At 50.6% G+C, this 12355-nt stretch overlaps 1 protein-coding gene across 11 annotated transcripts in view; it reads right to left on the bottom strand.

Annotated features, from left to right (window-relative positions):
• The window catches only part of FAM13A (family with sequence similarity 13 member A), a 349887-nt gene that overhangs the window by 187748 nt on the left and 149784 nt on the right, over positions 1-12355 (bottom strand). For 6 of the 11 annotated variants that reach the window (XM_075929587.2, XM_075929580.2, XM_075929586.2 and 3 more), the window contains exons 2-3: positions 11940-12129; positions 9740-9949 (exon numbers count right to left, since the gene is read on the bottom strand). In XM_075929587.2, coding sequence (XP_075785702.2) covers positions 9740-9949; positions 11940-12096 — 367 coding nt within the window. In that variant the 5' untranslated portion in view covers positions 12097-12129. Of the gene's footprint in view, positions 1-9739; positions 9950-11939; positions 12149-12355 lie in introns of those variants that run through there. The other 5 variants (XR_016349492.1, XM_089778076.1, XM_089778075.1 and 2 more) reach the window with 2 other exon arrangements.

Here is a 12355-nt window from a genome sequence, read left to right as displayed (position 1 = left end):
ATTGTGCTGGTTCCCAAAAAGGACGGGTCGGTGCGGTTTTGCATTGATTTTCGAAAGGTTAATGCCATATCAAAATTCGACGCGTACCCGATGCCTCGTATTGACGAGCTCTTGGAACGGCTCGGGCGTGCCAGGTACTTGTCAACAATCGACTTAACGAAAGGCTATTGGCAGATCCCACTGGCGGCTGACGCCAAGGAAAAGAAGGCCTTTGCGACCCCCTTTGGCTTATTCCAGTTTATTACTATGCCGTTTGGTCTCCACGGGGCAGCCGCCACGTTTCAGCGGCTGATGGACCAGATCCTCAGTGAACATCGGGGCTACACGGTCGCGTACATCGACAATGTGATCATCTTCAGTGCCTCATGGGAAGAATACCTGCGCCACCTCGAAACTGTGTTACACGCACTCAGGCAAGCCGGGCTAACAGCCAACCCGAAAAAGTGCCAATTTGGTAAGCCGGAGGTGTCCTACCTGGGATACACAGTGGGAAATGGGCAATTAAGGCCCCTGTTAGACAAGGTACGGGCAATTCGGGACTACCCCTGTCTCAACACAAAGAGGCAGGTACGGCAGTTCTTGGGGCTGGCCGGATATTACAGGCGGTTCATAGCTCAGTTTGCCTCGTTAGCGGTCCCGCTAATGGACCTCACTAAAAAGGAGCAACCCCAACGGGTGGTGTGGAACTCACTGGCAGTACACGCGTTTGAGACACTAAAAGAGTGCTTAGTCACGAGCCCGGTGTTGCGCCAACAGGATTTTGAGAGACCCTTCACGTTGCAGACTGACGCCTCAGAGGTGGGGCTCGGGATGGTTCGGGCGAAGGAGGAAGGGGGGGGGGTCGAACACCCGATTGCCTATCTGAGCAGGAAGTTATTTCCCCGTGAGAAAAACTACGCGACTATAGAGAAGGAGGCGTTAGCTATCAAATGGGCAGTCGATTCTTTAAGATATTTCCTTGCAGGGAACCACTTCACGCTGGTGACTGACCATGCTCCGTTGAAGTGGATTCAGACCATGAGAGATACGAACCCATGGATAATGCGCTGGTACCTGAGTCTACAGCCCTACCATTTTGACGTCTTGCACCGACCGGGCAGAGACAATCAAAACGCGGACTGCCTCTCACGTATACCCGAGGGAGGGCACAAGGGGGTGGAAAGCTTAAGGACTACTAAAAGGGGGGAGGCGTGTGACGGGGTGGAGCAACCCCGCCACCAGCCACGGGTGGAAGGACCGTCCATGGCTGTAAGAACCGCCGGGTCTGCGACGGCAGCCCCGGGGAACCCACCTCCGGTCTGGTCTCGAGATGGGCAGGGGCCGGGGAAGACTGCGGCTGACCGGCCCGAGGGCGGGGAAGACGGCGCGCCGCAGCGCTCAGGATGCCGCAGTGCTCATGCAAAATGGCTGCCGGGAACCCGGAAGTGGGGGAAACTGCCCAAGGGGAGGATAAAAGGGGCCGGATGGGCCAACGAGAGGGGGGGAAGGGAGCAGGAGAGGAACAGAGGGGTAGGTACTGGGCTTGGGGAGGAACCAGCGGGTTGGGAGCCCGAGCGGCTCACCCCAGGGTGGAGTGGGGAGAGTTGAGTTCGCCGCCGGTGGGGTCGTGAGGCCCAGGGAGGGTCGCGGAGCCCGTGAGCAGGCGAGTTTAGGGGCAAGCCCCCACCTGCTTCCACTGGGAGTTACCACTCCTAGTGTTAGGGCCCTGGGCCGGGGTTCGGGAGCGAGGGAGAGCCCGGACCCCACCCCGCCGGCAGCGGCTGGTGCATTAAACCCAAAGCCTTTCTTGTTTTGGCGTTTCCGTTTGTTGGCGATACGGTCGGGACCAGCGGGTGGATCGTGACACCATCTCTGATAGACATTTATCTAACCTACTCTTAAATATCTCTACAGATGGAGATTCCACAACCTTTTGTTTTAAACCTGCTACCTATTAATTTCATTTGGTGGTCCCTAGTTCTTATATTATGGAAACAAATACAGAAGTTTTCCTTATTTGCTTTTTCCATACCAGTCATGATTTTATAGACCTCTATCATATACCCCCCTCCATCTCCTCTTTTTTAAGATGAAATGTCCAAGTCTTTTTAATCTCTCTTCAAATGGGACCTGTTCCAAACCCCTAATAATTTTTGTTACCCTTTTCTGAACCTTTTCTAATGCCACTATATCTTTTTTTAAGATTAGGCAACCATATCTTTACACAATATTCAAGATGTGGGCACAGCATGGTTTTATATAGAGGCAATAAGATATTTTGTCTTATTCTCTATCCCTTTTTTAATTATTCTTAACATTGTTTGCTTTTTTGACTGCCGCTGTACAGTGAGTGGATGTTTTCAGAGAACTATTTACAATGACTCCAAGATCTCTCAAGTTGTTGTAGCCAAAATAGTCCCCATCATATTGTATGGATAGTTGGGATTATTTTTTCCAATGTGAATTACTTTACATTTACCAACATTACATTCCATTTGCCATTTTGTTGCCCAGTCACTTAGTTTGGTGAGATCTGCTTTGGTCAAAAAGAGTACAGTATCCAGTGTGCTGAGCTCTTTTGAAAATCTGGCCCTAAAGAGTGAAAAGGAGGAAGGAGAGAGAGAGCAACAGGGAAAAGGGGGAAAGTGAAAGCTGCTCTCAGGTGAGTAAAGTGACAACAAAGTTTGCTTGATTTGTTTGTGTACATGCATACTTAAAAAAAAAGTTTCAGATAACAAGATGGAACAAAGTTGAGCAAGAAAAGCCTTGATGGAGGACTTAAAGAAAAGAGAAAAGTCAGAGAGAAAGGAATAGCACATAGCATAATGCACAGAATCAAGAAATGCACAGAACATGGGGCATTAAAGAGAAAGAGGTAAGCAGACTATGACCAATGAGCAGAGGGAGAGGAATTTGAAGTGAATACAGTGGTGTGATCATTTTGTCTCTGGTGTTCAGGTTTGTGAGAGTTATTCAAGTGCTTATATATGGGTATACCAGCAGATTCATTGCAAATGGTATCCACCTTTGTGTATGTGTGGTTTTTCTCTTGTAAACCATGAAGATAGTGGGTCAAACTATTTTTGGGTTACAAGTTGTTAAAAGTGTGGCATGTCTCTACCCACTCACATAACTGAATAATGGGGACAGCTTTGTAATGGATCATTATATTTCTATACATATTGGCTGCGTCTAGACTGGCATGATTTTGGGGAAATACTTAACGGAAAAGTTTTTCCGTTAAAAGTATTTGCGCAAAAGCCCGTCTATATTGGTCCCGGAGTTATCATTACAACTATGCGCTTTTGCGCAAAAGCGCGTCTACATTGGCGAGATGCTTTTGTGCAAAAGCAGGAGCCCGGAACCATTTTGAAGAAGGCAAAAGGGCACCAGCCCTTTCCGGGGGTGGGGTCTGGAGCTCCTTTGAGACACGTGCTTAAAGGGATCTCCCTGGACAGCCGTTTCTCTCCTGCTCCGTGCTTTAGGACCTCTTGCAGGGACTGACAGCCGTAGCAGTTTTTGTGGTTTCACTCTGCCTTTTTGGACACCACTGCCTTTTGCCTTTTAGTGCCTTTGCCTGGTTTTTTTTTCATCTGCCTTATTTTTTGTGACATGGGGCCAGGGGGGTGGCCATGTGCCTGCTCTGGCCCCTTCTGGCCATTTTGGAGTGCCTGCAGCTGGTGCTCCAGGCTGCTGCCCTCCTCTTCCAGGACCTGGAGGCGCAGATCGCTCTGCACTCCCTCACCAGGAAGGCCATGGCGTCCCTGTGGCATCCCCACCCCAGTACGGAAAGGTGGGACCAGCTGGTCCTGGGGCAATGGGATGACCAGCAATGGCTCCGGAACTTCCGCATGCGAAAGCGGATGTTCCTGGAGCTGTGTGCCTGGCTCGCCCCTGCGCTCCAGAGAACCACCACCCGGCTGCGGGCACCCATCCCCATCGACAAGAGGGTTGCCATTGCAATCTGGAAGCTGGTCACCCTGGACAGCTACCGATCGGTGGCACACCAGTTCGGGGTGGGCAGATCCACCGTCGGTGTCATCACGATGGAGGTAAGTCCCAGAGGGAGTGAAGGGTGCTGCACTCCATGCTCAGGGGCAGCCAAGACTCCAGGCTGGGTCACCCAGGGGTTTGGGCCGTCCCGCCCTTGCACAGACCTGCTGGGGGGGGGGGGGGGCGTGGGGCAAGGGGGCCCTGGTGTGTATGTGTGTGCGTGAGCACAGAGGGCATCACAGGGGTGGGGGGGGGGCGCCCAAGGGAGCGCACACTCACACTGCCTTATGTGATGTGTTACCCTGTTTCTCTGCACCCTTCTGCAGGTTGTCCATGCCATCAACAACGTCCTGCTCCCGAGTCATCCGCCTGCGTGATGTGGATACTACGGTAGCCGGCTTCACTGCCCTCGGGTTCCCCAAACGCGGGGAGCCCTGGATGCAACCCACATCCCCGTCCGTGCCCCGGAGCATCGAGCGGCCCATTTTATGAACAGAAAGGGTTACTTCTGTATCGTACTCCAGGCCCTCGTGGATCACCGTGGCAGCTTCCTGGACATTTATGCGGGCTGGTCCGGCAGGGCACACGACTCCCGCATCCTACAGAACTCCAGGCTGTTTCGCAGGCTGGAGGTGGACCCTTAGTTCCCCCGGCGGGAGTTTACTATCTGGGATGTGCCTATGCCCATCTGTGTCGTGGGGGACGCGGCCCATCCCCTGCTGCCCTGGCTAAAGTGGCCCAACACGGGGCAGCTGGACCAGAACCAGGCCTAGTTCAACAACCGCCTCAACCGGGCCTGCAACCCAGTGGAGTGCGCCTTCGGCCGCTTGAAAGCCCGCTTACGTTGTTTGCTCACCTGTCTCGAGACGGGTGAGTGGAATGTCCCGGAGGTAGTGACCGCGTGCTGCGTGATCCACAATCTTGTGAAGTGGAGGGCAGAGGCCTTCCTCCCTGCATGGCTGGCAAGTGAGGACCAGGCCTATGAACAGACATGCACAGCTGCCATCTGCACCAGGATGCGGTGTGCATCCGGGAGGCCCTGATGGACATGTTCTCCCAGGCCCCATAGTAGGGTCACCTCTGTCTCCCTTTACAACTCCCTCCCATCCCCTAACCTTCCCCCTCCTCTTTCCTCCCAATTAAAAAAAAAACACTTTTGTTTGTTGTTTAATACAAACTTGTAAGTTTTTATTTACAATGAGGAGATCTAGGATGGGAGGGGGAAGAGACCTTCAACTGGGAGGGGGAGGAGCTACTCCTGGGAGGGGTGGCCCGTGACTGCTTGTGTGGGGGCGGACCTGCACATGGGGGGCAGGCCGCGTCAGGGCAGGCAGCACAGGGAGGTGGGCAGGAGGGGGCAGGGGCCATTGCAGGAGGGGACAGGGGCAGTGCTAGGGGAGGGATGGCAGGGGTATGGGGCAAGGCTATGCCATAGTGGATGGCATGGCCAATGTGTACAGTGAGGGTGACTACTGAATCAGCCACGTGGACGCATTGGGCCTGGAAGGAGCCCCAGGCCTCCTGGCGCCACTGCAGGTCCACCTCCACACGCCAAGTGATGGCTGCCTCGACGCGCTCGACGGCCTGTACGTGGTGCCGAAGGAGCTGGTCCCGGTGGTGGACCCGCCGCCTTGGTGATTGGGCAGCTGTGGGTGCTGCTGCCGCCACAGGGCTGGAGGGTCCCCAGCTTGTGCTTGGTCCCACTGTAGGGAACAGAAGAAAGGATGGGTCAGTCAGGCAGCCCACACACTGTCCCCACCCCTCATGCCCTCCACCCCTGAGCCCAGGTGACACCACAGTAGTGTGGCTTGGGCCCACTCGGTTACCCTCCTCTCCCCCATGTTGTACGTTTGCATACAGGACCACCCCTAGAGTAGGGTCCTCCTCCATGTACTGTAACCACTGGTCTGTGTCCTGGCCCCTTGGAGGGTAGGAGAGCGCTTGTGTTGTGTTAACCTGTGGAACTCCCTGCCAGTGGAGGCTGTGAGGCTTTGGGCTAATCAATGGTGTTTGACAGGGAGCGAGATGAATCCCCACACAGTGCCTGGGAGCACATCTGGCAGACGTGGTCTGGGCTCTCAGATCCCCATCTCATGGGATATCTCCTGGACGGAACCAGGAGAGTGACTGGGGAGTGTCCCATCCTTGCAGCAAAACTCAGGTGGCCCTAGGGCCGGGCCGAGCACTTCTCCCCTCCCCCTCCCACTAGCCCTCACACACGTAGCCCAGGGACATGTCTGGCCACAGTGGGGACTTCCCTCGGGGGGCCAGCCAAGGCACCAGGAGCAGGTGAGGGGCTCAGTGGGGGCCATGCTCACGGGCTGTGACGCTGCAGTTTTCCCAGGAGCAGCTGGCTGTGCCTCACAGCCAGGCACGGGACAGTGTGCCGTTCTGCATGCTGCACCCTGGCAGAGGTGCGGGCTCTGGCCTGAGTCTCTGGGGCCCTGGCTGGTTCCAGCCGGCATCCACCCTTCCCCCCAGTCCCGCTGGATGTGTGAGAGCAGCACAGTCCCAGGCGTGCCCTGGAGCTGCCTGCCGCAGCCACATGATTGCACGTGCTGCACACTGCCTAATGCTACACAGCCCATGCAGCTCACGTGGCCAGAGTGATGTGGTCTCCCCCTCCCCCCTCCAGGTGCCTGGCTCCCCCCTCCGCCCTTGTGAGTGCAAAGTGCAACACTCACCGGTGGATCCCTCCCTGGCCTCCGAGGACGCACAGAAGACATCGGGGTTGCCGGAGGGGGCCTGCAGGGTGGCAGTGCTGGCCTCGTCCTCCGACCCACTGCTGCGGTCTCCTTCCCCCACGGTGGTCCTGGTGATGGGGGGGAGGAAGAAACACTCTGGTGTCCCAGCGGTGCTGGCTGGCACAGGATGCGGTGGAGCCGTTGGTAGTGGGGGCAGGTGTCGGCTCCTGCCCCCTGGCCCTTGCTGGCCCGGACATAGCCCAGGCGCAGCTTTTACTTTTGCCCGGACTTGCTCCAGGGTCTGGGCTGGATTTTCCTGCTGGGCGAGCGCCTGGGCCATGTGAGCAAAAATGTCTGCATTGCGGCGCCGGGAGCGGGTGTCATGCAGGGCCTCCTCCTCCTGCCACAGGTCCAGCAGTGCCTCCAGCTCCCCCGAGGACCAGGATGGGGCCCTTCTTTTTTGGATCCTTGGCGCCTCCTGTTGCTCCCCCCCTGGAGCTGCCATCCTGCTCCGGGTGGCATTGGGGACAGCAGAGGCCGTGTGGCACAGCTCTGGCCAGAGGGCCCAGAAGGGCTTCTGGCTCGTGGCCTTAGCAGGCTGCGTCTGCCTTTAAGGGGTCTCTGGTTACCAGGAAGTCCGGGAGCTGCTTGCAGCTACGGAGCCTCCAAATGGCCACTAGGGCTTTTTTTTTGCACAAGAGGGCTTTTTCCTGAACGGGAGCGTCAGAGTATTTGCGCAAGAAGCACTGATTTTGGACAGTAGAATGTCACAGTTCTTGCGCAAATTCTCGCAGCTGCTTTTGCGCAAAATCTTGCCAGTCTAGACGCACTCATTGGGTTTCTCTGAATGAGCAGTAAGCATTAGCTAATCATCTAATGCAAGGATACTCAACACGTGGCCCCTTTGTTTGCGGCCCGTGGCCTGATTTGGGCAGAGGGTCTCACAGTGCGGGGTCCATGGCAGGAGCTCACTCTCCCTTCTCCGTGTAGAGAGGAGCCCACGTTGCCGCTGCAGCCTTGCGGTTGGCCACAGCCATGACTCAGGGTGCACAAGCAGCTCCAGCCAGCAGGCAGGGAGGTGAAGCAAACTCCCACTCCCCCCTCGAGATACACGTGGAGGAGTGCTGCTGCCATGGTAAGAGCAGCGCTCCCTATGTTGGTCCCATGGGGCAGGCAGCAGGTTGGGCTGAGCCGGGCTCTGCCAGGCCAGGCAGGATGTCCTGGTGCGAGTGGCAGGCGCTTCCCCCACTTCATCAGCAGCAGCAGGTTGGGCTGTGTCAGCCGGCTTTGGGGCTTCTACTTTCCTCCAGTGGAAGAAGGCTAATTCCCTACCTTTGTAGTCAGTAAGGGTACCTCACAGCAACTTGTCACAGGTGTCTTGTTTTAATATATTTTATTCCACACATTGCTCATTAAAAGTGCTGTCATATGGGTGGAAATGGGGTAAATATACCATTTTATTAATATCAGCAAAAATTACTTAAATGGGGCCCGCCTGTTGTGTAGTCTTGCCTTAATCGTATTCATGCCAGTCAGTGTGAAAGCAGCTATTTGCATATATATTTAAATGTGTACGCAACCACACTTAAGTTGTGTCCCTTGGCACAGGCTGTGAGTATCACTGTGGCCCCTGGGGCTTCCAAAGTTGAGCAGCCCTGATCTAATGCAACCTCTTTTTTGCCAGCCTACTTAATCCCTTTTGCCACATAACTCATTGCGTGGCACTTAGTTCTGTTCAGTCATGGGAAACGAGTAAAGTTTTACAATTGCCATTATGGCTAATGGGGAGTGGAGAATTTTGAAGTAATCTTTTATTCACTTATACACCATCCTAAAAATATATCTATGTCAGCTCATTTATCAGATACAGTGACATATTTAAGATGTGGCCCTGCCTTAGTGCAACAGATCACACCTTGTTTAAGTCAATAAAAAGAAATACCATAAAGACCAGCTTCTAGAATAATGTGATCAAGTAGCTCAGGGCAGGGATAAAGTACCCAACCCAGGAACATGATGTAGAAATGAGTCTCATAATTCACTTCATAAAGCAGTATTTATTCTCCCTCTATACAACTTTGCCTCCTTACTGTTATTATTTCTTCAAAATGAAATGCAGCTTCAAGTACTATTATTGGTTGATAAGTATCTTGTGCATTTAGACAGACAAGTTGTTCTTCTAGTTCCTAGCTAACCTTGATATTAATCAAAATAAAAATACAAGTCAAACAATGCTGAAGAAACAAACAGCAATAGCCAATAATAGTCGGGCCTGTATTATTACAATAGAGGATTTGAAATACTTTGATGAAGGGGTCAACCCCCATTTACATTTGCAGAGATAGCTCAGTGGTTTGAGCATTGGCCTGCTAAACCCAGGGTTGTGAGTTCAATCCTTGAGGGGGCCATTTTGGGATCTGGGGCAAATCTGTCAGGGATGGCACTTAGTCCCGCCGTGAGGGCAGGGGACTAGACTCAAGGACTCTGATCCTTCAGCTTCAAAAACACAGATACAAAAACAAATGAGCTAAGGTAAAACCCTTGGCAAAAGTCAACATTTCAGATCAGGGTAATTTGTAAATGACCTGTATGTATTACAGATAAAAGTTCATTCACACTTCAATATTTACAGAATAATTCTTCTTAGCTTTCAGACATCCATCAGATTCTAGCTTTCCTGGCAATGCTATAACAGAACTAAAATTAGGACTTATTGTGGAATAGGGTAGCAACCTTAACCATTGAGGTGCTTCCACAGCTTCATTATTAAACTGTATTGTGCAAAGAAAGTGTTCGTAAATTACACAAATAAATCAAATAGTGCAGGTTTTCATGTTTATGGAAGAAAGCATTTTCCATCTAATAACGTAATTGTTCTCTTATACAACTATGTTTTCTACTCAAATTGTTAAAAGTGTGTGCATGCATGTACATGTGCAGGCATATACATTGGAACGAGATGGTGGTTGATGCTACTGGAAATCCAAAATGGAAAGAGCTAGACAATAAGAAATGCTGTGGAATGCTAGTTCCCAAAAAAGGAACTACAGGTAAGGTTATTGAGGGATTTTATGTGTACTCACCCTGGTAAAGTTGTATAAATCTGGGATGTGAAGCAGAAGTGATCACTCCATCTGGCAGCTCCCTCAGAAACAGTTTCAGAAGACTAGCTACTGAGCACACATCAGCATCTTTAGCCAGCTCCACTTCCTCCCCTCGGTCATATTTCAGACGCAATTGATCCACCATTTTCATGTTACCATTCACCCTGAAGAGACCTTCCTGTGTCAGCCCTGTAATTATATATTAAACATAAGTAAAAACAGCAGGCACTCTGCTTTCAGTTAGCACACCCCATTGATAACAGTACCATGCTGTAAGTAACCAAGACACCCAAATATCACAAAGCTATTAGCCTGTGGATTCTCTGAATAAAATAATAATTAATATTAAAGACCAGATCCTATATGTCCTATAAGTATCTATCAAACATCGAAAAAGTCTAATAACAACAGGACAACTTCTGAATATTCAACACCACACTGGATTTGGGCCCAAATGGCTGGAAGCTATTTCCACATACATTAATTGGTGTCCAGTCAGGTCTTGATCCTGCCAAGACTTATGTAACATTTATGTGAACAGTTCTTTATTTGCTCCAGTGGATCTGTTCAGGTAAGTAAAAGAAATCTGTATTTTCCTCAGAGGAAGCAAGAAAAGTTCATTACAATCCTAGGACATTCCTAGATTGAAACACATAGGGTGTGTCTAGACTACAGGGTTTTGTCGACAAAAGTGGACTTTTGTCGACAAAACTAAACCTGCGTCTACACTACTGCTGAGTTCTGTCGACATAATGTTGACAGAACTCAGCAGTTTTGTCAACTCTGGTAAACCTCATTTTACGAGGCATAACGCCTTCTGTCGACAGAGTTCTGTCGACAGAAGGTGTTATTGCATCTAGGGTTGTGTCTAGACTACAGGGTTTTGTCGACAAAGCAGCTTGCTTTGTCGACAGAACTGAATGTAGTCTAGACGCTCTTTGTCGACAGAAGCTTTGTCGACAGTATCTGTCGACAAAACTTCTGTCGACAAAAGCCTGTAGTCTAGACATACCCTTACATAGGCCTCCACAACACTGACAAGGCAGTATATTTAAAAAACAAACAAACAAACCACACCTCAGTAACCAAAACTTAGCATTCTTCCAAAACAGATATGCAAAATTACTCTTTAATGTTGACGCCGCCTACTAAATGGGTTAAAAACATAGATGGAATATTTTAAAGAGAGACACTGTTAAAACACAAGGCCCAACTTGCAGAATACACCTGTGCAGAGAAAACAATATTGTTATGTAAAACACTATTCTGTCATCTGCTAGACAATGGAAACAATAGAACAGTAATGAATGGCATTTCTGTGAGAGAAGTTGGGCAAAGTAACAATTTCTCATACAGATAAAAAACATCTTATCTTCCAAGAGAGTCATTCTGAAAAAAGGTCTAGGCTAGATGGCTTTGGGAAAAAAAGAAGAAATTTTAACTAGGGATGTTAAGTAACTAGTCGCAGAGGTACAACAGTCAGACTGGCACAAGCAAGGACTGCTTCAATCCCTGCTCGCGCCGTTTCCCGCTGCACCTCTGCCTCCGCTGCCACCGCCCCGCTCCTCCCGGGAAGACAATGCTGGGGGGAACCTGCTTTTAAGCGGGCTCCCCCGAACTCCAGCTCCTGCTCCTCCCGCCATTGCTGTGCTGGTTAAACTGCTGTGCCTCTGCCCTGCCCTGCGGGCTTTTGCCACATTTCAAAGGGAGAGGCGGCGGCATAGCCGGGAACCCTGGGCAAGTGGAAACTCAAGCAATCTCCACTTGCCCTGGGCTCCCCGCTGTGTCTTACTACATTTAAAAAGCATAAGTGCAGCCAGGACAGCAAGCGCCCCACCCCTTATCGACTAATCGAGTAGTCGATGGAAATTTCATTGACTACTTGATTAGCTGATTAATCAAAATTTAACATCCCTAATTTTAACACTTGCAGAAATAACTTAGCCTCCCCCATAAAATGCCAATTCTGACCAACAGCTAGCCCAGTTATCTTGGATGGGTATTCAATTCAACATGAACTTGAACTGGGGTTCTGTAGTAGATTATCCACATCTAACGTCAGAGGTCAGCAGCAACACTCAATTGTGTCTTCACCTAGTAAGAGTTCCAGAATGGAACTGAATCTGAAGAGGCTTATACCAATAACACTATTACATGAAAGAGACTGTGTTAAGTTTACCGTGCTGGATCAAATATTCTACTATATCCCACACGATTGCTGGGAGGCCATTCTTGGTAAGTCCTTGCTGCTGGAGGTCCTGGAGACTCACAGCGAACACCTTCTGACAGGTATGGTCTCTTGGATTGTTCACTGGCGGGGCTGCTATCTTTTTCATGTCCTCTTTCAGCCTCACTGCTGCTTTGCTTTGCTTAAAGGAGCACAGGAAAATATAGCAATCAAGATACATTTACTATAAGAGGTTGCATGGTTACAGCACAAGCATGTCAGTTAAGAATTAAGCATTTGGGGTTTGAAATAGAAGAGTCTGGCTGGATTTTTTGTTTGTTTTACTTTAATCCACAGCAAACTCTCTATGAAGTAGCACATTATAAATGGGTAGGACAGAGAAGAAGTAGAGAGAAAGGAAAAAAAGT

Source organism: Pelodiscus sinensis, chromosome 4 (assembly GCF_052426305.1).
Source record: "Pelodiscus sinensis isolate ZL-2025 chromosome 4, ASM5242630v1, whole genome shotgun sequence".
Lineage (NCBI taxonomy): Eukaryota > Metazoa > Chordata > Testudines > Trionychidae > Pelodiscus > Pelodiscus sinensis.
This window is presented reverse-complemented; position numbering and strand designations above follow the sequence as displayed.